Genomic DNA, 23,743 nt, shown 5'->3' on the forward strand with positions numbered 1-23,743 from the left:
TACAGCATCCCACGCTTGTCTAGGAAGGCGTTAGTTATGGTATTTATTTCGGAAGCAAAGCTGTGATGTTCCCGTGGGAGACTCTGTGGTGCTGTTTTACGGAGTTGGTCATCGACCGCCTCGTTTTTCGTTAGGAGTTAGGATTAAGTGCGGAGGATATTTCATTGCATTCTGCCTATTCGTGTTCCAAGGCAACGTCATAATGCCTGTTAGTACTACCGTGGCATACTATGGCAACATTTCCAGTTGCGGGCGTATTTCGTAAACAGTTGGGTGGGGTAATGACTCATCTCATACCAAGGCCTATTTACTTTCCGCGGAGAGCTTCGTCTGTTCCTTGATGTCACTCATTTTCTTTACGCTGCCTTCTGCATACCATTTTGAATTGCGTGACAGCGTTTGTGTTTTAGTGTATGAACTACTAGCCAGAATAACACGCTACTTTTACCCTGAATTGTGACCTTGCGAAATTGAGCGAGCATGACTTCTTTGTCCTTCAAGGTCTTTATCTCCAGAGCGGATGTGGTGCTAGTCATTATTTTTTGCATTGGAGTTAGGATTATATGAAATGATATAAGCATTAAGAAAGTACGTCCTTCTGCATACTGAATATTTTAAATGATGGGTAGGTCATCGTTTTCGAGTTTTCTCGGTCTTTGGTTGTCTTGTCTATTTCTGTCTTTAGGATGGGTGCTGATTTTCTCTTTGACTCATTACATACAGTAAGATTTTCTATCTGGACTGATCCAATCTAGGACTTTCCAAGAAGGGATCCTTTTTATTTGAACTACACTTCGCTCTTTCAGGTGTGGGTTGATTTTGATAGAACCTTTGCGATGATGAAGCGGAGTTGTGAAATAGGACTTTTTTCACCCTTTCCTTCCAGGCACTCACTACATTTCATAATTTGCGTCTTTTACTTAACGCTACTTTATCACCGCATTTATTCTCACACGTTGCAAACTTAAACCCATTCTCATCACTGAACCTAAATTTTTTTTTTTCATGCCAAAGGCTGCCCATCTTTCAAATAATTCTGTTGTAACCAGTGAAACCTGCTTATTCCTCCCTCTTCAAGTTCAGATCCAGTTAATGGCGTCATCATTTACTTGGTTGCATGTAAAACAAACTTGGAGATGTCCATTTCTGTAACAGCATTTAATCAGTAAGATGGTAGGACTAATCAGATCCTACCAGTTTCACCTTAAAGAGGTTTCTTAAATTTGCTGCACCCTCTTCATTCAGACATTTAGCCTTGAGTTCTCTGCAGGGTTTTTTTTTCTTTTCTACAGTCTCTTTGCCCAAAGTCTCCTCTCTACACAAGCACTAGAGTTATTTTCTAGTGCCCGAGGCTGATTGTCTCTTGTTTTTAAAAAAAAAAAAAAAACAAAAGTCTTCATTATGTTATTGTCACCATTAAAATAATACTCAAGGCTGGTTAACATGGCATTAAAAATCTGTGTTGACTTTCTGGCTTTATCTTATACTTTTCTACTTCTCAGTCTTGTTTCTTTGGGAAAAGGGGGATAGGAAAGAAAACACACATATATTTGTGAAAGAGTGTGTATATGTGTGTCTCTGTATTGATTTATTCCCCACCCCCACCCCAAAGGTTCAGCTAAGACCTGTCTAATTAGAAACCTAGGGCAGTGAATGTTAACCAAGACTTTTAGGAATCACGTGTGGTACTTTTAAAACTATGGATGCTGGGTCGGTCACAGCCCAATTCTATTCATTAGAACCTTGTGGTGTTTAGATCTAGGATGTAGAGTAACTTTCCTACTGAGTCTACTTGCTTGAAAGTTTGATTCTAGGAAGTCACATGGTGAGGAAGTTAATCTCTGTCATATGGAGAAGCAGTGTAAGATAACAGCTAAGAGCATGGACTCTGGAGAGCCAAGCCAGTTTCAAAAACTAACTTCACACTTACTAGTGATGTCAGTCAAATTACTTAATGTCTCTTTGTTTCAGTTTCCTTATCTGTAATATAGGGAGGATAATAGTGTGTACTTCATGGGATTTTTAGGATAGATAAGGAAATGTATTAGAACAAAGCCTGGCATGTGGTGTTTAGATCCTGTGTAGGTGTTACTCATCATCTTGATTTCCCTGCAAGTCAGTGGTTAACTATGGTAGAATTTTGAAGGTTTAGAATATGGTTTTTGGTATGAGTGTGAAATTCATTTTTGAATTTCAGTTCAGTCGCTCAGTTGTGTCCGACTCTGTGACCCCATGGACTGCAGCACACCTGGCTTCCCTGTCCATCACCAACTCTAGGGGCTTGCTCAAACTCATGTCCATTAAGTCCATGATGCCATCCAACCATCTCATCCTCTGTCGTCCCTGTCTCCTCCTGCCTTCAATCTTGGCCAGCATCAGGGTCTTTCAAATGAGTCAGTTCTTTGCATCAGGTGGCCAGAATATTGGAGTTTCAGCTTCAGCATCAGTCCTTCCAATGCATATTCAGGACTGATCTCCTTTAGGATGGACTGGTTGGATCTCCTTGCAGTCCAAGGGACTCTCAAGAGTCTTCTCCAACACCACAGGTCAAAAGCATCAATTCTTCAGTGCCCAGCTTTCTTTATAGTCCAACTCTCACATCCATACATGACTACTGGAAAAACCATGGATTTGACTAGACAGACTTTTGTTTGCAAAGTAATGTCTCTGATTTTCAGTATGCTGTCTAGATTGGTCATAACTTTTCTTCCAAGGAGCAAGCATCTTAATTTCATGGCTGCAGTCATCATCTGCAGTGATTTTGGAGCCCAGAGAAATAAAATCAGCCACTGTTTCCCCATCTGTTTCCCATGAATTGATGGGACCGGATGCCATGATGTAAGTTTTTTGAATGTTGAGTGGTGTTATAATTCTCAGTGTTTTTTTCAGAATTTGAAAAATACCTTGTTTTAGAAGTCACAGGGTGTTCTCTGGGGGTCGAATGGTTAGAACTCTGTGCTTCCTCTGCTGGGGAACTAGGATGCTGCATGGTGTGGCCAACCCCCTCCAAAGTCATGTGGTTGTGATGAATGAGAAACCGTCATAGTAGGGCAGTGGTGAAGGAGACGGAGCCTGACTGCTGGAGTCCGGACCTGGGCTCCACTGCTGTGTAGCTGTGTTACTTTGGGCAAATGTCTGAACATTCTGTGCACCAGTTTTCTCATTTGAGAAATGGGAGCTAATGATTTAATGGTAGCTAATAATGTAGGATGGGAGCTAATGATTATTTTCCATCATGAGATTTTGGAGAGGATTAAATGAGTTAATATTTGCAAGGCATTTAGAATAGTACCTGGTATCAGATAAGTGCTTAATAAATGTTAACTGCTGTTATTGTTAAGAAAGATCTTTCAGACTGTCTTAAAGTTGTAAGGTTATTGTTTGGAAATAGTTGAATATTTGTTTTTTGCTGCCATTTTATACAAAGAGATTAAAGCTGCCCCCAAATACTAAAGCACTATAGTTATGTAAAATAAATTGGAGGGAGAAAAGGCAAAAGGAAAGTAAAGAATTGACATATCACTATATAAGCTTAAGGTGCACAGCCTGATGGTTTGATTTGTATGTATTGTGAGATGATTACCGCAGTAGGTTCAGCTAACTCTTCTCATATAGATCCTTGTATATGAGGATAGATCATCTCATGTAGATTGTGTTGTGATTTTTTAGGGGAGAAATAGGGCCATTACCTGCAAAAGCTGTTCTGCTTTAGGATAATTAGTGGAATAAGTTGACTTATCACGAAGGAGGCAGGAGAAAGGAGATCATTAGAAGTATGTTTTGGCCTTTATACCCAGTGCCTATGAGGGTTGCAGTTTTCCTTTTATTCATTTATAGAATATTAAACACCTGATTTTTTTCAGAGACTAGTCTAGGCATTCGGGATACATTAGATAGTCCTTACCTTGGAAATTACAGATTTTAGTTCTTCAGAAGGAAAGTATTGACTAAAATCCACCCCGTTGTCTTGTTTACATAAATTCAGTGAGTTTCAGGTTTTGAACTGGTGCTGTTAATAGTGGTGTTCGTTTTCTTGAGGCTTGTAGACTAGGCTCACCCTCATGCATCTGTGTCTGGCCACAGATGCTGTCGCATAGTATGTATTCACTGAGGAGGAAAGAGCAAGAAAATGGGGGGGGGGGATGAAGAGGGATTAGAGGAAGAGTGATGGATGGCTTCATTGAAAGTGCTCTTGTTTCGGAGTTTAAAAGTCCTGTGTTAGTATATTTGCTTTTCTCTCTAGGCCTGTGGTTTTTTACTGTGATTGTGTCAGAATTTGACTGTTGAAAATAGCTTGAAACAGTTGGGAAAGCACCTGTTTTTTTTTTTTTTTTTTCTGAGTTTTTTTTAAAATGGTTTTCTTAGGAAGAATTTATTTTGTAGCTTAAATTTGGCCCTTTCCAGTTCCTTTTAGATACGTTTATAGTCCTGTGAAATCCTGTGCTTAAGAAAGATTGATGTTCTTATTATCTGGTAGGTTTTCCTGGAGAATTTTCTGAGAGTGTATGTGTGTTAGCTGCTCAGTCATGTCTGACTCTTTGTGAGCCCACAAACTATAGCCCACCAAGCTTCTCTGTCCTTCGCATTCCCCAGGCAAGAATATTGGAGTGGATTGCCATTTCCTTCTCCAGAGAACTTCCCAACCCAGGGATCAAACCCTGGTCTCCTGCATTGCAGGCAGATTCTTTACTGTTTGAGCAACAGGCAAGTCTTTTCTTAGACTAGATCTTACTAAATGGTAGTGTCTTCCTGGTGTAGGATACAATGAATGTGTCTTCCTTATTTTTCTGGCATTCTTTTTTTTTTTTCCCCCCCCTCTGGCATTCTTTAACAAACATTTGAGTACCTTCTGTGTGCTGAGTTCTTTATTCTTGACACAGCACAGTAGTTTGCCATTTAAAGAAGTCATTTCAATTTGTGGTTTAATAAAAACATGACTTGGGGAAAGAATTTAAATATTGTTTGCTTTGATGGGTTTTAGTTGCTGAGACTAAATGAAAGGAAGGAAATCCTTTTGGAATTTGTCTACTGTTTCTTGCACCGTCTGTGGTGTGTCTGTAGTCATTGGCATGAGACAAGCCCTTCGTTTAGTCCTCGTTATGCCTCCTGGACTGCCTTCCTCTCTGACATGGTTTGGCACACTGATGCTCTTAAGAAGCATTAGCAGTTCTGCCTGCCCTTTGTTGAGAGTTGTACCATCCTCAGTGTCTCTCTGTCTTCACTCTCAGAAAGTTGTGTGGTTTGTTACTCTTAAAACCGCCTGTGTTCTACATTTCTTTGAGTTACAGTCATTACTGACCAACATGCCCCAAATAAAACTCATTGTTTACATTTTTTTCTGTATTCTCTCTCTCTCTCGGTGAATAGCCACATACACTCAGTTTTGTCCTCGAGTCTTCTCCCTTCCCCTCCCGCATCTGATCAGTCATGGAGTCCTGTCCTTTTGACCTTGTGATTACCATTCTGAGCCATCTGCCTTCCTCATCCCACTGCCGCTGCCCTGGCGGAAGCCACCGTGAAGTGCTTCCTCTGTGCATTATTGCAGCTGTTCTTTTGGCTCTGCAGCTGGTGTGTTGGTTTTGAAAAGGCAGGTCTGCCATGCGTTCCATGTCATGACATTCCATTCCATGGCATTCTGCTAGAACTTTCTAATGACTTTTAGTGGTAAATAATTGTCTTCAGGGTAAACTCCAAACTCCCAAATTCCTGAGCATGCTTTAAAAACATTGTCGTCACTGGGGGCTTTCCAGATGGCTCAGTTGGTAAACAATCTGCCCGCAGTGTGGGAGACCTGGGTTCAATCCCTGGGTTGGGAAGATCCCCTGGAGAAGGGAGTGGCAACCCATTCCAGTATTCTTGTCTGGAGAATTCCATGGACAGAGGAGCCTGGTGGGCTACAATCTATAGGGTTGCAAAGAGTTGGACACGACTGAGCGACTGACACACGTCATCTGATCTGGTTCCTGCTCTTGTGTCGAAACTGTTAGTCACTGCTTGCTGATCCGGGTTGCAGCCATTAATGAAACTACTGTCTGCATAGAACACATACCCTCTGCCAAGAACATACACCCTCTTTGAGGTATCATTGCCATTCTTCAGGTCTTGGGCTGTATGTCACGCTAGTTACAGTCTTTCTGATTTCTCGTCCTGCCTGACCCCTTTCATGTAGGGTGAAAGTGTTGGTTGCTCAGTCATGTGCGACTCTCTGCCACCCCATACTGTAGCCCGCCAGGCTGCTCTGTCTATGGAATTCTCCAGGCGAGAATACTAGAGTGGGTAGCCATCCCCTTTAGGGTCTGCTTTGGCAACTGTTTACATATTCATTAAATCATACATTGCTTTTATCTGTTTCCCTGTCCTAACCCCCAGTTAGATTGCTATGAAGGCAGTGACTGAATCTCACTTATTTTTACCCAGAAGCTTGCCCTGTGCCTGGCGCAGTGCAGGCGTTCACTATATAACTGTTGAAGAAATGACTGTAACTGACATCTCATACAAGATCCGATGTGCACTTCTGTCACATTTTTCTGTGATCGTTGACTTACATGACGTTACTTATCATGTATGTTTTTCCACCAGCACTTTTTATCTCCAAATCTAGTTGGTGCTAAGTAAATGTGAATGAGTAAAGAAGCTTAAATCAGGTTAGGGGAAATGCAGAAGATTGGATGTGTTTGAATAGGCTCCACTTGTGTCCTTTTGAAGGGCTTAGTAGGCGTTGTTTGCAGAGAGAGGGTATAAAAGGGTGTTCTGGGTAGAAGGAACGGAATGCACACAGCATGCAAAGGCACAAGGCTTTGAGGAGCAGGGACGTTCAGAGGGGCCCAAGGCACGAAGTATTGCGGGGTGACAGATGTTGCACAGTTGTAGAAGTAAAGGGTAGAGTCAGAAGAATTTGAAACTCAGGCGTGGTGTGGTGAGACGTACATTTTATAAAGGTCATTTTTGTTAGTTGTTATACACTATACAGTTTACAGATTATTGGAAGGTGACTAGATGGGGGAGGAGTGATCAGAATATTATTTTAGTAACCCAGGCTAAAAATGATGAAGGGTCAGTGTCAGAGGGGAAGGTTTGAGGGGTTTTAGGAGGTAGCATGGGGATGGTGAAAGAGGCATTTAGGTACTGGGTGGAGGGGTTGTCTTACAGTTCGGAATATCAGAGGAGCAGATTTAGGATAAAACATACTGAGTGTAAGATGTCTGTGGGTTGTTCAAGTGGAGACATCAAGTGGGTGCTTACATATTGCTCATTAGAGTTTCTGGGCTTATTCTGGCATTTCCTGCAGATAACATCTCTAATCAAAACGTTAAATTACTTATATGCTGAATAGTTTTAAACTGAATTTTGTAACTTTCTTGGTGTTAAATTTAGCTTAAAAATTCACAGTTGCTAAAGTTTAGAATGTATGTTGTGTTTAGTAGGTGTTGAATTTCCAGTTTTGGACAGAGATTTAGGGCAAGGATTTTATCCTTAAAGCCTAAGAGTAAATTTCAAATATTAGTTGAATGTTTTATCTTTAGTTTTTCAAAATAAAGATTATAATAATACAGATAAAAATCCAATTCCAGTAAGGAACAAAATGAACAATTATCTGCCATTGTATTGTGCAACTTTATTCTAATTTCTGCTAAATTAAGAGGTCAGTAAGTTTATTCTAAATAATTTGCTGTGGTTCCCAGAGTACTTTTAATGAGTTGTGTGGGACATGGTTTCTTTGGTAAAGAAAAAGAAAAATCTGCAGTTTCTGTCGCAGGCTGTCATTGGAAGTTTTATAAATATAATTACCTAGTTAGGCATCTTAGCAAAAATTTAAGACCATTTTAATCCAAATAGAGAAATTTTCTCCTTTTTTAGTACCTTTACACATTCTTCCCGCCCCCACCCCCCCTCCAAGAGGGTGGGAAGCAGTTAGAATGCTCTAGCTTGTGTAAAGATTTTACCCTTTGTATAAAATTACCAGGTACATACAGGCAAGGAGCTTTTGTCTTGTTTATTTTTTCTGCTCTCGATGGTGTCTGGCACATAATAAGTGCCCGATAAAAGTTTGTTGAATTAAGTTCAGATAATTGATTTATTACCACCAAGTGGCAAGTCTTTGAATGTGCTTGATACTTTTTGCTCCCTATAGACACTTAATCCCCAAAGGAAAATAGATAGGGTGTGATTAAAAAAAATTTTTTTGCAGCAGGATCAACTTCTTTTTTTCCAGTAGGATACTTCTGCCATGTGTTCACTTTTATATAGGGTTTTGCAGTGTAAAATAGACTTTCCTGTAAGTTGTTTTTTATACAGCTTTATTGAGGTATTAATTGACAAACAGTAAGTAGCACATAAGTGTGTATAATTTGATAACTTTTAATACACTATAGACCCATCAATAAAATCAAAATAATGACATATCTACCTCTCAGAAGTTTCCTCTTGACATATTGTAACCTGTCACTACCATCATCCTGTCCACAGTCAACCACTGAGCTGTTTTTTGTGACTAGATTAGTTTGCATTTTCTGCAGTTTTATATAAATGGAATTATATGGCATGTACTCTATTTTTGGCCTTTCTTTATTCAGCATAATTATTTTGAGGTTCATTCATGTTGTTGCATGTATCATTAGTTAGTAATTCCTTTTTATTGCCAAGTAGTATCCTGTCATATAGGTATATGGGTATATGTATGTTTACTCATTGATCTATTCATGGACTTTTTATTTTGTTCTTCACTTCTGGCTTTACAAATAAAGTTTCTGTGAACATTGATGTATAAGTCTTTGTATGACTATATGCTTTGTATTTTGTCAGGCAAATACCTAGGTGTAGAATAGCTGGATCACGTTAGTTGCGGGCTTCCCCGATAGCTCAGCAGGCAAAGAATCCACCTGCAGTGCAGGAGACACGGGAGTCGCAAGTTTGATCCTTGGTTCAGTAAGATCCCCTGGAGGAGTAAATGGCGACCCACTCCAGTTTTCTTGCCTGGAGAATCCCATGGACAGAGGAGCCTTGTGGGCTACAGTCCATGTGGTCACAGAGAGTCAGGCTAAGCACATGGCACAATGTAAATGGGATATTTAGGATTTTAAGAAACTGGCAAACTATTTTCCAAACCATTTTACATTCCCACCAGTGATGTATAAAGGTTCGAGTTGCTCCACATCTTTGTTCACATTTGACATGTTAGTTTTAAAAATTATAGTCATTTTAATAGATGGTTTCAGTTTGCAGTTCCCTAATGGCTTAGCAACTAAAACCAGCAACAAGAATGACTTATGATGTTGAGCATTTTTTTATGATTTTATGTCATCCCTATATTTTGTTTGGTGAAGTGTCTGTTTAAACCTTTTGCCCTTTTTCTAATTTTAAAATGTTTTCTTCATTTTCTTGTTACTGAGTTCTGAGAGTTCTTTTTATGTTCTGGATGTAAGTCCTTTATTGCGCATACAGCATGACTTGCATGTGTTTTCTCCACCTGAGCTGTGACTTTTCATTTGCTTAATGTCTTCTGAAGAGAAGTTTTCAATTTGATGACTTACCAGTCTTTTATGCTTTTGGCATCATTTCTAAAGTTTTTGTTGTTGTTGAACTGAGGGCCACATAAATTTTCTCCTTAAAGCTTTGTAGTTTTAAGTTTTACATCTAAGCCTTGTCCTGTTTGATTTGGGTATGTGGTGTGATATATGGGTTGAAGTTTTATTTTTTTGTACACGGGTATCCATTTGAGCACTGTTAAAAAGACTGTAAATTTAATTTACTTAATTTGTACGGTACTACTGGGCAGATTATCTTTTTCACCTTGTGAGTATCGGTGGCTGACTCAGATTTGTTTTAAGTTGTCAAATTCATTAGTATAAATTGTTCATAAATATTCTTAGTATCTTTTTTACTTGTGTACATCTGTGCTGCTACTAAGTCGCTTCAGTCGTGTCCGACTCTCTGCGACCCCAGATGGCAGCCCACCAGGCTTGCCCGTCCCTGGGATTCTCCAGGCAAGAACACTGGAGTGGGTTGCCATTTCCTTCTCCAATGCGTGAAAGTGAAGTCGCTCAGTCGTGTCCCACCCTCAGCGACCCCATGGACTGCAGCCCACCAGGCTCCTCCGTCCATGGGATTTTCCAGGCAAGAGCACTGGAGTGGGTGGCCACTGCCTTCTCCATGTGTACATCTGTAGTGATGTTAAAGTTCTAATTCCTAATATTGGTAGTTTATGTTGTTTGTTTTTTCTTCTGTTTGGCTATAGTTTTAACCAGTTTTATTTAAAACTTTTTTGTATTTTATTTAAACTTTCTTGTATTTTATTGATTTCTACTCTGATCTTTATTTCTTCCTGCCTTCTTTGGGTTTAATTGGCATTTCTTTTTCTAGTTTCTTAAAGTAGATGCTGAGGTCATTAATTTGAGACCTTTTTTTCCTTTCTGATAAAGGCTTGTAACCCTATGTGTTTCCCACTAAGCACTGTTTTACTGGCATTGCACAGACCACACACAGGTTTTAAAATGATAAGCTTGCATTTTGGTTCAGTTTAAATACTTTCTAATTCCCCTTTGATTTCTTCTTGACCCTTGGGTATTTAGAAATATTAATTTCCAGATATGTGAGAATGTGGCAAAGATATTTCTATTACTGATTCATAATTTAATTCCACTGTGGTCACAGAATGTACTTGAATTCTTTTATGTTTATTGATATTTGTTTTGTGGCTCAATTTTTGGTCTATCTTGGCAAATGTTTTGTGTATATTTGAAAGAATGAGTATTCTTTCAAATATTCAAATGAATACTCATTCGAATGAGTATTCAAATGAGTATTGATGGGTGGAATGTTTTGTAAGCATAAATTAGGTCCAGTTGGTTGATGGTGTTATCAAGTCTTCTATATTGTTACTGATTTTCTTTCCATCAGTTAATCAGTTATTGAGAAGGGTTTGAGATTTTGCAGTAATTGTGGACTTGTTTATTTCTCCTTGCAGTCCTGTCACTTTATGCTTCATGTTTTTTGAAAGTCTTATCAGGTGCATAAACATTTAGGATTGTTAGATCATCTTGAACCGTTGACCACTTTATCGTTAGGAAATTATCTTTCTAACCAGTAATATTTCTTTTGCCCTGAAGTTTATTTTTATCTGATATTAATACAGCCATTCTAGTTTTTTTCTAATTAGTGTTAGTTTATCTTTTCACCTTTTTCTTTTTAACCTATTTGTGTCTTTATATTTAAAATGCTTTTCTTGCAAATACCATAAATGTGGGCTTACTTTTCAATCTGATACTTTTTTTAGTTGGCGTCTTTAGGTAATTTGTATTTAATGAGGTATGGTTAAATTTGTCTTATCATCTTGCTAGTTTTTATTGTGCCATCTCTTCTTTGTTCCATTTTCTTTTTCTGCCTTTTTTGTGACTAGTCAAGTAGTTTTCATTATTCTAAGTTTTGTTTCCTTTGTTGACAATCAACTATTAACTCTTATGTTAGTGATTGCTCTAAGGCCTATAGTATGCGTCTTTAGCTCATGACATTTACCTTCAGGAGTTATACTGCTTCACATAAGGTAAAAGAACCTAGAACAATATACTTTCATTTTTCTTCTCCCGACTTTCGTGCTATTTTTCTTATTTTACTTTTGCATATAGTGCAGACTCCACAAAAACATATATTCATTTCTTTTTAAACAATTGTATTTGTTTTTGGCCGTGCTGGGTCTTTGTTGCTGACCATGGACTTCTCTAGTGGTGATGCCTGGACCTGTCCTTGCGGTGGCATTTCTTGTTGCGGAGCACGGGCTCGGGGCTACATGGGCTTCAGCAGCTGGGGCTTGTGGGCTCTACAGCGCACGCTCAGTAGTTGCAGTGCACAGGGTTAGTTGCCCCACAGTTTATGGAATCTTCTCAGACCAGGGATCAAACCTCTGTTCCCTGCATCGGCAGATGGATTCTTAACCACTGGACTATCAGGGAAGTCCACGTGTATATGAAAGGGAAGTGAAAGTGGCTCAGTAGTGTCCGACTCTTTGTGACCCTGTGGACTGACTATACAGTCCATGGAATTCTCCAGGCCAGAATACTGGAGTGGGTAGCCTTTCCCTTCTCCAGGGGATCTTCCCAACCCAGGTCAAACCCAGGTCTCCCAAATTGCAGGAGGATTCTTGACCAGCTGAGCCCCTAGGGAAGCCCCCACATGTATTGATTTCTTTCTTTATTTAGGCTTTAAACAAAGTGAAATTGAAGTTGCTCAGTCGTGTCCAACTCTTTGCGACCCGGTGGACTGTAGCCTACCAGGCTCCTCCATCCATGGGATTCTCCAGGCAAGAATACTGGATTGGGTTGCCATTTCCTTCTCCAGAGGATCTTCCAGACTCAGGGATTGAACACAGGTCTCCCACCTTGCAGGCAGGCGCTTTAACCTCTGAGCCACCAGGGAAGCCTTGGAACAAAGGGATTTGATTAACATATATATATATATATACATATATATATATATATGTATATATTTGTTTGCATAGTTACCATTTTTGGTGGTTGTCGTTTCTGTATGGATCCAGATTTCCTTCTAGAGTAATCTCTTCTTCCTGAAAAACTTACTTAAACATTTGTAATGTAGGTCTGTTAGTGATGAAGTTTTTAAGCTTTTATATATCTGAAAAAGTCTTTAAACTGTGTTTTTTTTTTTCTTTTTTTAAATTTATTTATGGCTGCGCTGGGTCTTTGTTGCACTGGATCTTCCTCCAAGGAGGAAGGAGGAAACTTTGGGAGGTGATGGATATGTTTGTGGGTTGATGGTGATAGTCTCATGGGTGTATACTTATACACAACTTACCAAGATGTATGTGTTAATATGTATAGCTTCTTATATGTCAATTATTCCTCAATAAAGTGATTTTTAAAAGAGCATTGCTTCATTGTTTTCGATCTCCATTGTTTCTTAAAATGAATCTTCTATAATCGTTATGCTTAATTTTTTTTCCTCTGGCTGACTAAGATTTTCCGTGTGTTAGTGATTTTGCATAATTTGATTGGTGGTGGTTTAGTCCCTAAGTCGTTTCGACTGTTGCAGTCATGTGGACTGTAGCCTGTCAGGCTCCTCTGTCCATGGGATTCTCCAGGCAGGAATACTGGAGGGGGTTGCCATTTCCTTCTCCAGAGGATCTTCCCAACCCAGGAATCGAACCCAGGTCTCCTGCATTGCAGGCAGATGATTTACCAACTGAGCTATGAGGGAAGCTCATAATACATTGTAATTTGATTAATATACTGTAATTTGATTGCAGTGTGCCTTTAAATGATTTTCTTTGATTCTTGCTTTCATTTTGGAGTTCATTGGTATTTATATCTAGGGGTTTACAGTCTTAGTCAAATTCGAATAAACATTTGCAATTATTTTATCAAAAGAGTTTTTTTTTGGTTTCTTTTCTCATTCAACTCTTTCAGGTACATGAGATACATATACTAGATCAGCTAAAATTTCCCTCTAGCTCATTGATGCTTTGTTCACTTTTTTTCTCAGCCCCCTCCCCTTTTGTGTTTTGTTTTATATAGTTATCGCTGTAACTTCATTATTATTCTAAAGTATTTAATCTGCCATTATCCCATTAAGTGTATTTTTTATCTCAGACATTGTATTTTTCATCTCTAGAAGTTCAGTTTGGATCTCTTATATTTTTGATATCTTAGCAAGTTGTAACTTGTTTCTAGTGTCCTGAACAATAGACAACAATAGAGAATTCAGTTATAATAATGTTTTAATGTCTTTCCCTGTTTTATTAATCGTGTCATATTTAATTGGTTGATTTTCCCCCTTGTTGTGAGTCATATCATTCTGATTGTTTTTTTGGTACCAGATGCCAAAGTCTATCTGGTAGTTTTTTTTTTTTTAAGCCAAATGTCAATACTGATATATATATATATTCTGTAAAATATTCTTGAGTTTTATCCTAGAAGACAGTTAGTTGTGTGGAAACAATTTGATACCTTTGGACTTGCTTTTAAACCTTGTTAGATGTGATGGGCACAGTTTTTGTTTTTGTTGAAGTATAGTTGATTTACAGTATTGTGTTAGTTTACAGTGTATAGCAGAGGGATTCATCGATCTATATATTTCCACATGGTGTTTTCCATTATGGTTTATTGAAGGATGTTGACCCTGTCCCCCTGTGCTATAAGTAGGGCCTTGTTTTTGTCAGCACAGCGTTTCATGTAGGGCCAACAGTGCCCACTGCTGAGGCAGGACTGTTCTGAGCATCTGCCTGTGCCCTGTGATTTGTTAGGTTTCCTGCACTGATCAGGGGCTTCCCGGGGGTCCCAGACGGTAAAGAATCTGCCTGCAATGCAGAAGACCTGGGTTCAATGCCTGGGTTGGGAAGATCCTCTGGAGAAGGAAATGGCAACCTGCTCCAGTATTCATGCATGGAGAATTTCATGGACAGGGGAGCTGGTGGGCTACAGTCCATGGGCCACAAAGAGTTAATGCCAGAACAGGGTTCACACAGGCTAAGCCTTAAATTGATTGTCTTTTCCATTATGTACTCTTTGGACAAATAAAACTTGTCCGAGCAGACCAGAGTCTCAATCCCAGAATAAGGGAATTTGTTGTTTTTGTTCAGTTGCCAGGTTATGTCCGACTCTTTGTGACCCATGGATGCCAGGCTTCTCTGTCCTTCAGTATCTCTTGGAGTTTGCTCAAATTCATGTCCATTGATTGCGTCAGTGATGCTGCCTAACCATCTCATCCTCTGCCAGCGTCTTCTCCTTTTGCCTTCTATGTTTCCCAGCATCAGGGTCCTTTCCAATGAGTCAGCTCTTCTCATCAGGCAGCCAAAGTAGAGTAATAGTAGAACTTTGGTCAGATCACTTCTGGGACTTGCCTGGTGGCCCAGTGTTTGGTCTCTGTGCTTCCACTGTGGGCCACATGGGTGTGGTCCCTGGTCACGGAACTGGGATCCTGCATGCTGCATGACCAAAAAAAAAAATTTACTTCCTTGCATTTTTTTTCCCTCAGTGGCAAAGTGGGAGTGGTAACATGTATCTAATAGAATTGTGAGAATCAAATGTGATAATGTAGAAATACTTTGTAAAGTAATGAATAGTAAAAATATTACATGGCCAATAATAGCATTTGAACCTTTCCTTTTATTTTATATTAGAATTTATTAATAAAACCAGAGTAAGGAAATTGGAAGCATGTTTTACTAAAAGTATTGAATATTACCTTAGATGAAAATCATAATTGTTCCCGGTTACAAAATAATTTTTCATATCAAACACGCTTAGAGATAGCTTTTCAAGTGTTAATCATTACCATTGGCAAATGGAGGAGGCGGAATGTCCTGTGGCAGTCTCATCCTCCTCAGGAATCAGTTCCCTGTGAGTTTAATGAAGAAACATCATCTTCATGCTATTGTCAGAGGATCAGGTTCTTTTTTTGGCCTCACTACACAACTTGCAGATCTCAGTTCCCCAAGCAGAATCAGTGCGACAGTGACTGCAGCCCTGAAACCTGAAGATGATTGCTTCTTGGCAGGAAAACTGACAAACCTAGACAGTGTATTGAAAAGCAGAGATATTACTCTGCTGACAAAGGTCCGTATAATCATGACTGTGGTCTTCCCAGTGGTCATGTATGGTTGTAAGAGCTGGACTGTAAAAGCAGGACCCCAAAGAATTGACGCCTTCGGACTGTGGTGTTGGAAATGACCCCTGAAAGTCCCTTGGATAGCAAGGAGATCAAACCAGTCAATCTTAAGGGAAATCAGTTCTGAAAATTTGGTGGAAGGACCAATGCTGAAGCTGGAATTTCAGGATTTTGATCATCTGATGTGAATAGCCGGCTCATTGGAAAAGTCCCTGAGACTGGGAAAGATTGAGGACAGAAGAAGAGGGTGTCAGAGGATGAGACGGCTGGATGGCATCACCAATGCAATGGACATAAACTTGGGCAAACTTCGTTAGATGGTGAGGGACAGGGAGTCCTGGTGTGCTGCAGTCCGTGGGTTTGCAAAGAATCCGATACAACTGGGTGGCTGAACAACAACAACAAATGCTATTTTGTATAGTGTGATTGTATTGATAAAAGGTCTACATAAATAGAAAGTAGACTATTCCAAACTTATGTCAAAATTACTTAGGTCTGGGAGTGACTATTTTATTTTCTTTTTACTTATTTTCATAATGAAAAGTAACTTTTGACAGTTTGAAATGGGTCCCAGAAATAGAATCTTGCTATATATCAGATAATGCTTTTAGCAAATAAGATTTCACTTTATAAACATTTCAGTTTACCTAGGAATTAACTTATCCCCTGTGTTCCTGTGGGACATTGTACTGGGACCGTGTCTTGTGTGCTTCGTCACTCAGTCGTGTCCAACTCTTTGCGACCCCATGGACTGTAGCCAACCAGTCTCCTCTGTCCATGGGGATTCTCCAGGCAAGAATACTGGCGTGGGTTGCCCTGCCCTCCTCCAGGGTTCTTCCCAACCCAGGGATCAGACCCAGGTCTCCTGCCTTGTGGGTGGATTCTTCACCATCTGAGGCACCAGGGAAGCCTGTCATAGTCTTATACTTACCTTTTTATACGCTTTTACATGTAGAGGCACTCAGCAAGTGTTTATGAGCTTAAACTAGTTCTGATCATCCCAAGAAGGCCTCATTATTACTTTTTAGTAGTCCCATGCTATTCCATGGATTTCTAGGCCGTTGTGCTGCAAAAGCACACCAAAATAAACTTACAGGAAAAACATATGCTGTTATGGAAATAGTTAGAAATCATTAGTTTCCCATTATATTTCATGTTCTTATTTTTAATATTTTCGGGTTGAACCCAATACTTTGCTTATTGTTTGTTAAAAATGTATATGTTATGTGAAATTTGCATATAGTGTCATATAACAATTAGCCTGACATCTTTGTCTGAGGAGAAGATCAAGATAGTGATTACATATCACCTGACTTGCATGTGTAACAAAGCAAATTCCTTTCTAGTTTATGTTTGAAGTGTTTTTAAGTCTCAGTAGTATTTTTAAGATAATATACTTTTATTATGAAATAACAAAAAATTTGGTTCAGGCATTATAGAAAGGCATTATATATATATAGAAAGGCATTATATTATATTTTAAGACAAATGTTGAAATAGTACTGCATAAAAATGGTTTGATTAATCTTATTTTTGCTGTTTCAGATTATATATGAACAGGAAGGGGTCTATATTCACTCATCTTTGGGAAAGACTAATGACCAGGACAGCTTGATTTCAGGAATATTACGTGTTTTAGAAAAGGTATGTTTCTAGTAAATGACTTTATTTAACAATTGTTTAAATAAATTTTTAAAAACAATTGTTTGAATTAATAATAATTGAGACATTATCAGCAAGTTTGAATTTCACATATAAAATTATATAATTGAACAGTGGTTGTAAATTTAACATGAAAGTGATGTTAGAAATAAAATTCTTCAGATAAGTCAGTAAAATGGCATGGAATGTTTTAAAATTTACTATGTAAAAGTTGTGGTAATATAAATTTTTATAATGAAAATTGGAATTTAGAAATCTGCATATTTGTTGTCAAATAGTGATTGTTTACATATGATATGCATATTAAGGTGCTAATAAATTTAAGAGGTTAAAAATTCATTTTGGGGGCTTCCCTGGTAGTCCAGTAGTTAAGAATCTGAGCTTCTACTGCAAAGGGCACAGGTTCAGTGCCTGGTCAGGGAACTAAGGTCCTGCATGCCTTGTGGTACAGCCCCCCCAAAAAATTTCACTTTTGGTTCAGGGAATTAACTATAGGTGACTGAAAAATAAGATATTGCTGAAGAGTAAATGTGGTTAATAATTTCTTTTTCTAGGATGCTGAAGTAATAGTGGACTGGAGACCATTGGATGATGCAATAGATTCTTCTAGTATTCTCTATGCTGGAAAGGTATTTAAGGAAGAAATAAATGACTAAACGAATGACATTTTTAAATAAAGCTGTATTAAGATATAATTCATATACCATAAAGTTCACTCTTTTAAAGGACATAATTCAGTTTCGTTAGTATATTTACAGAATTGTATAACCATCACCAATAACCAACTTCAAAACATTTCTATGCCAAAAAAACAGTCACCTCTCATTCCCACTTAACTCTAATACTCTTCATTCATTAATTTACTGTCTGTCTCTGAGGATTTGCTTATTGTGGACATTTTATCTGAATGGAATCATATAATACGTAGTTTTTTGTGACTGGCTGCTTTCATGTAGCATAATGTTTTCAAGGTTCATCCATGTTCTAGCACCTATCTGTTCTTTCCTTTTTTTTTTTTTTTTGCTGAATAATACTGTGTTTATGGATATGTGCCATATTTTGTCCATTCATCAGCTGATGAACATTTGGGTTGTTTCCATCTTCAGGCTAATATAAATAGTGCTACTGTGCATGATCAGGTTCAGATTTCTGTGTGGACATATTTTCCTTGAAAACCTAGGAATGGGATAGTTGGATTAATTTATATTTTCCGTGTCTAACGTGTTGAGTTCTCACTATGGAAGGTAGGGGTTTAGCTCTGTCTTATCTCTTAACTCACCTTGAATCTATGGCTCAGTTGTCCACATTTCTTCTAAAAGTATTGATCATATAGATGATCTAATTTTACCTTCTTAGAGACATTTCTTGCAGAATTTTCTTCCCAGTTCCTTCTGAACTGGCTGGTCTTTGGTTTGCTGTGCAGCAGTTATCCCAGGGGTTCCTTTTGCCTCTCTCCCATATTTTAATCCCTGTTTCCTGTTTCCTGTCTCCTGTGCTGTCTTCTCTTTTGGTTTACTCTCTAGTTTCGGTGCACCTCCAGTGCTTCCTGAGAAAAAGCATGTATGAGACCAAAAACATCTCTGTTTTCAGACTTTTTTTTATTCTTCTATGAACATTTGGGTTGAGCTATCAATTCTGAATTAATGACTGGCTGGTGTAGAATTATAATTTGAAAATTACCCCCATATTTTTGGAAGTTACTATCTTTACATTTCACTTATTTTCTTTATTGATGTTAAGTCTAATGTGTTTGAATCCTGATCCTTGCTATATTTTTTCCTCTTCAGAAGTTTTTAGAATTAGTTTTTTGTTTCTAGTATTCTAGATGTCATGGAAGTGTGCCCTTGTGGTCCTTTTTATCCTCTGTGTGGGTGCTTGATAGGCCTTTTTAATGTGAAAACTTGTATCTTTTAGTTTTTAGAAAATGTTCTTGAATTGTTTTAGTGGTGGTTTCTTCTTCCTGTCCATTTTCTACTTTCATTCTTTCTGGAACCCTTTATTTTGTGTGTGTGTGTGTGTGTGTGTGTGTGTGTGTGTGTGTGTGTGTTTTAATTTTAGTTTTTTATTTTTTAAATTTTAAAATCTTTAATTCTTCTGGAACCCTTTATATGTTTTATATCGGTCCTGTAGTATTTTAATACTGTACTATTTTATAATTCTTTGTATATGTGTATGTTATTTTCTAGGAAATTTCTTTAGTCTTATGTTTCAGTTTGTCTGGAACCATTTTCATCTTTGCTGTTTTTTAAATTTTGAATGCATCTTGTTCAGTTCAGTTCAGTCGCTCAGTCATGTCCGACTCTTTGTGACCCCATGAATCGCAGCACGCCAGGCCTCCCTGTCCATCACCAACTCCTGGAGTTTACCCAAACTCATGTCCATCACGTTGGTGATGCCATCCAGCCATCTCAACCTCTGTTGTCCCCTTCTCCTCCTGCCCCCTATCCCTCCCAGCATCAGGGTCTTTTCCAATGAGTCAACTCTTCGCATAAGGTGGCCAAAGTATTGGAGTTTCAGCTTCAGCATCAGTCCTTCCAATGAACACCCCGGACTGATCTCCTTTAGGATGGACTGGTTGGATCTCCTTGCAGTCCAAGGGACTTGCAAGAGTCTTCTCCAACAGCACAGTTCAAAAGTGTCAATTCTTTGGTGCTCAGCTTTCTTTGTCCCCTTTCCCCACTTTAAAAGAAAAATTGTATCTTGTTCTTCATGGATGTTATTCATCCATGATTCCCTTGTTTCTGAGGAATTTAAGGATAATTTTTTAGATGTTTTCATTTCTGTATATAGTCCACTTTCTCTAATTCACTATCTTTCCCCCTGTTTGATTTAGACTTTTATCATTTATGTAGACACTTGCCTTTGTTTGGTGATCTTTGTATTGTGGTGCTAATAAACAGCACATACGAAAAACTGATCATACTCTCAGTGTATGGATAGGTTTGTTGATAGCTGGGACTCGGTGACCTGGCTAGGCTGTTTCCTTGGGGAATTCCTAATGTTGAAACCTGGGTCTTTTTTCCTGGGCTGGTCATTTGTCAGAGAAGAGTCTACAGGTTTCTGCCTGAAGAGGGAAAACTGGGTTTTACTGTTCTGGAACTGAGTGGAGGAAGAGAGCTGGGAGTCTTGCCACTCATTTGATGAACTTTTGATTCATTGTCCTGTTTTCAGTGTTATTATCTCTTTGCTTATCTGTTTTACCTTTTCCAATGAATAAACCTCCGGCCTCTGGACTTTTGTCAGTAGTCCTTTTTTCAGTTTGACCTTTATCCTAGTTTCCAGAAGTATTGATTCACCAGGTCCAAGCCTTTGGGTGGGGTTGGATTCTGTAAGTGCTGCTTAGCTTTCCTCTTTATTAGTAGTGATGGTGGTTAAGGTTGCATTTTTTAAATGGGGCAAACAAGGAGGACTCCCTGAGAAGTGACATTTGTGGAAGGACTCTGAGGAAACAGGACTCCACTTTATAATTTCATTCATTCAGTTTTTTTCCGCCCTATTCTTCAGTCTGTTTCTATTTTTTATAATATCTTCCTGTTCCTATAAAATCTTTTTTCCATTTTTGAAAAGAATTACACATTGTAAAAATCCACATTGTAAAAATTCAAATAACAGAAAGTTGAAGCCCTCCTTGACTAGAACCGCATCCCTCCTCTGTCCCTGTTTACTGTGTATCTTTCCAGGCTTTAATCAGTGCACATTTCCCACCTTATCTATGGAGCTGTCTATGTCCATTCATTCCTCCTCCTTCCCTGGTTTTCTCTAGTGTGTTTCTCATTATGTGTGTTCCATGCAGTTGTTACACTGCATATATTGCTTCAGGATTTCCTTTTACTTACTTTTACATATTGAACATAAATACACATGAACAGATATCAATCTTTAAACTTCTGTATAGCATTTCACTGGCTACCCGTAGTTTATTTACTTACTCTTTCATTGATGGACAATAAGATATTTTCAGCTCTTCACTTTTACAAGCAATGTTATGATGAGAATTCTTATTCTGCCTCTTTGTATACATGTGTATTTCTTAATGTAGATAAAGTTATTGTGAAATGTGCATATTTTAAATTTTAATAAATGACTCAATTTTCATTTCAGTCAGCACTTACTATCCCTGTTATCAACAGCGTGAGATAGCATTTCCTCACACTGTCTTCTGTGTTTTTATTTTTTAATTGAAGGGAGCATAAAAGCTGAAATTCATCTTGCTTCTCTTTGTTGCTGAAGTTGTTTCTTTGTCTCTTCATGTTTCTTCTTTGATTTGCTTGTTCATGCCATTTCCTTTTCCCTTTTGATATTTGTTGATTTCTAAGTACATTGGTAGGGGTTATTTTTATATTCTGGATGTTTTCCTGTCATCTTCTATGTATTTTAAAAAGATTTCACAAGTTTTGCTTATTGTTAACTTGTGTGTAGTATCTTTTGTTGACTAGAAGTTAAATTTTTTGATTTAGTCAAATTATTAATGTTGCATTTTAGACTTTTTTTTTAGGTTTTTGGTTGTTTTTTTGTTTTAGTCTTTTTTAAAACAAAGTTCTTTAGGACTAAACATGTAGATATGTTGTTTGTAGCTTTTAGGTAATTTTGATAAGAGGAATATAGCAACCAGTGATGATGACTTCAATAAGTGGCTGCTGTTGGCTGTTTTCCTCAAATAACCAGAATTCTGAAGGTTTGGAGTTCTTTGCAGTGTTTTTCTTGCTTTTTCTCTATGGTTGTAAGGTGGCTGTTACATTTTTACCTACATAGCTGCATTGAAAGCAGGAAGTAGGGGCAAAGGGATAAGGCTTTTATTAGGAAAATCAAAGCATTCCCAAGGCCTACTGTTGACTTAGCTTATATTTCACTGATAACTCTATTTGCAGGAGAGTCTGGACATGCTTTTCTTTTTTTGTTAACTTGAACAAGGGAGAAAGGATAGGAAATACTGTTCAGTTTTCCCACCAGTGATGTCTGCCATAACCTACAAACTTAATTTATATAGAAAAAAGATATTATTGATTGAAATTCTAGTCTTAGTCCCTAAATATTTTATATGTTATAATTATTTTAGGACTCCAGCTCAGTTGTAGAATGGACCCAGGCCCCAAAAGAAAGAGCTCATCGAGTAGCAGAACATCTGAACAGTTACGAAGCAGAGTGGGACATGGTTAATACAGTGTCATTTAAAAAGAAACCACATACTAATGGAGGTATGACTTCAGTCTTTCGAAATCTTAAACTGATTTGCTACAGTATAAACAAAAGTGCAGAGAAAATGGTTTCATGCTTCTTAGAGGAAGGATGATTTGGTGCTTTGATTAATATGTATATTATGTTTTTATTCCTTTATGTTTATTCTTTATATTATGTTTTTATTTCTTTATCATCTTTTTGTTGCCTTGGTTGTGACTTCATAAAGTACTTGTTCTGTTTAAGTTATTAATGGCATAAAATAGAAACACTTTAAAAATTGCTTCGGTGTCTCTCATGTACATTTTTCATAATCCTGTAGAATTTTTAAAAAGTCATGTTATTTCATCCTAAAGCACCAGGGGGAGATGGAGGATACCACTACACCATATCATTCTAATTTCAGTGTTTATTGGGATCATCACAGCTCATTGCAATCTCCCCTTTATATATATGTTCAGTGACTATTCTCCTTTATATATAAATTTATGTTTGCTGTGTGATGACTGTCTACATGTAGATAAAAAGACAGAGCCAAGCCAGCAGTCTGGTAGAACACATACATATACTATCCCAGATGCAAGCTCGCTAGCCTGTCTGTGATGTGGCCAGCTTACTGGAGGTCTCTAAAAAATACTAAACACTCTAAATTAAAGTTACATTTTTTTTTGTTTTGATTTCTTTGTATTTTATAACTAATAGGATATTTGATCTTTTAATGATTTTGGTCTGAATTTAGGATTTATCGGCACTTTACCATAGTCAAAAAGGCTACAAGGTTTACAAGAATATTATTGCTATGTTTAATATATGTATTGCTGTGTTAATATAAGTAAAATTGATTTTCATGTATGGCCTGGGGAATCATTCTCACATACAGTAGTTACACTTTGTATTGTATCATTTCTTGGGAACAGTAGCAATTAAGAAATAAATAGTAAATCACAGCTTTTTTTTTAACAATCAGCTCATGCATGTATTAGGCAAACAAAAAATAGCAATTCACATAAACCAACCCTGAAGGTTTGAACTAGAGAAGTTAAAAATCCCTTACATGCTAAATATACTAAAATCCTGTGGTTTTTCTGTCATAACATTTTTACATTGTTCTGATAAGAACCTTCCCTGTAGAATAGGAATGCCAAAAAAAAAATGCGTATGTGCATGGTGGTTTAGTCACTAAGGCGGGTCCTCCTCTCGTGACCCCATGGACTGCAAGCCTGCCAGGCTCCTCTGTCCATGGGATTCTTCAGAGAAGAATGCTAGAGTGGGTTGCCATTTTCTTCTCCAG

The 23,743-nt window shown here is 38.0% G+C and overlaps 1 protein-coding gene across 6 annotated transcripts in view; it reads left to right on the top strand.

Moving 5' to 3' along the window:
* Window positions 1-23,743, top strand: part of TBC1D15 (TBC1 domain family member 15) — a 71,863-nt gene that overhangs the window by 645 nt on the left and 47,475 nt on the right. For all 6 annotated transcript variants that reach the window (XM_060412445.1, XM_060412446.1, XM_027967138.3 and 3 more), the window contains exons 2-4: window positions 17,161-17,259; window positions 17,832-17,906; window positions 22,334-22,472. In XM_060412445.1, coding sequence (XP_060268428.1) covers window positions 17,161-17,259; window positions 17,832-17,906; window positions 22,334-22,472 — 313 coding nt within the window. The remainder of the gene's footprint in view (window positions 1-17,160; window positions 17,260-17,831; window positions 17,907-22,333; window positions 22,473-23,743) is intronic.

The sequence above is a fragment of the Ovis aries genome, chromosome 3, assembly GCF_016772045.2.
Source record: "Ovis aries strain OAR_USU_Benz2616 breed Rambouillet chromosome 3, ARS-UI_Ramb_v3.0, whole genome shotgun sequence".
Lineage (NCBI taxonomy): Eukaryota > Metazoa > Chordata > Mammalia > Artiodactyla > Bovidae > Ovis > Ovis aries.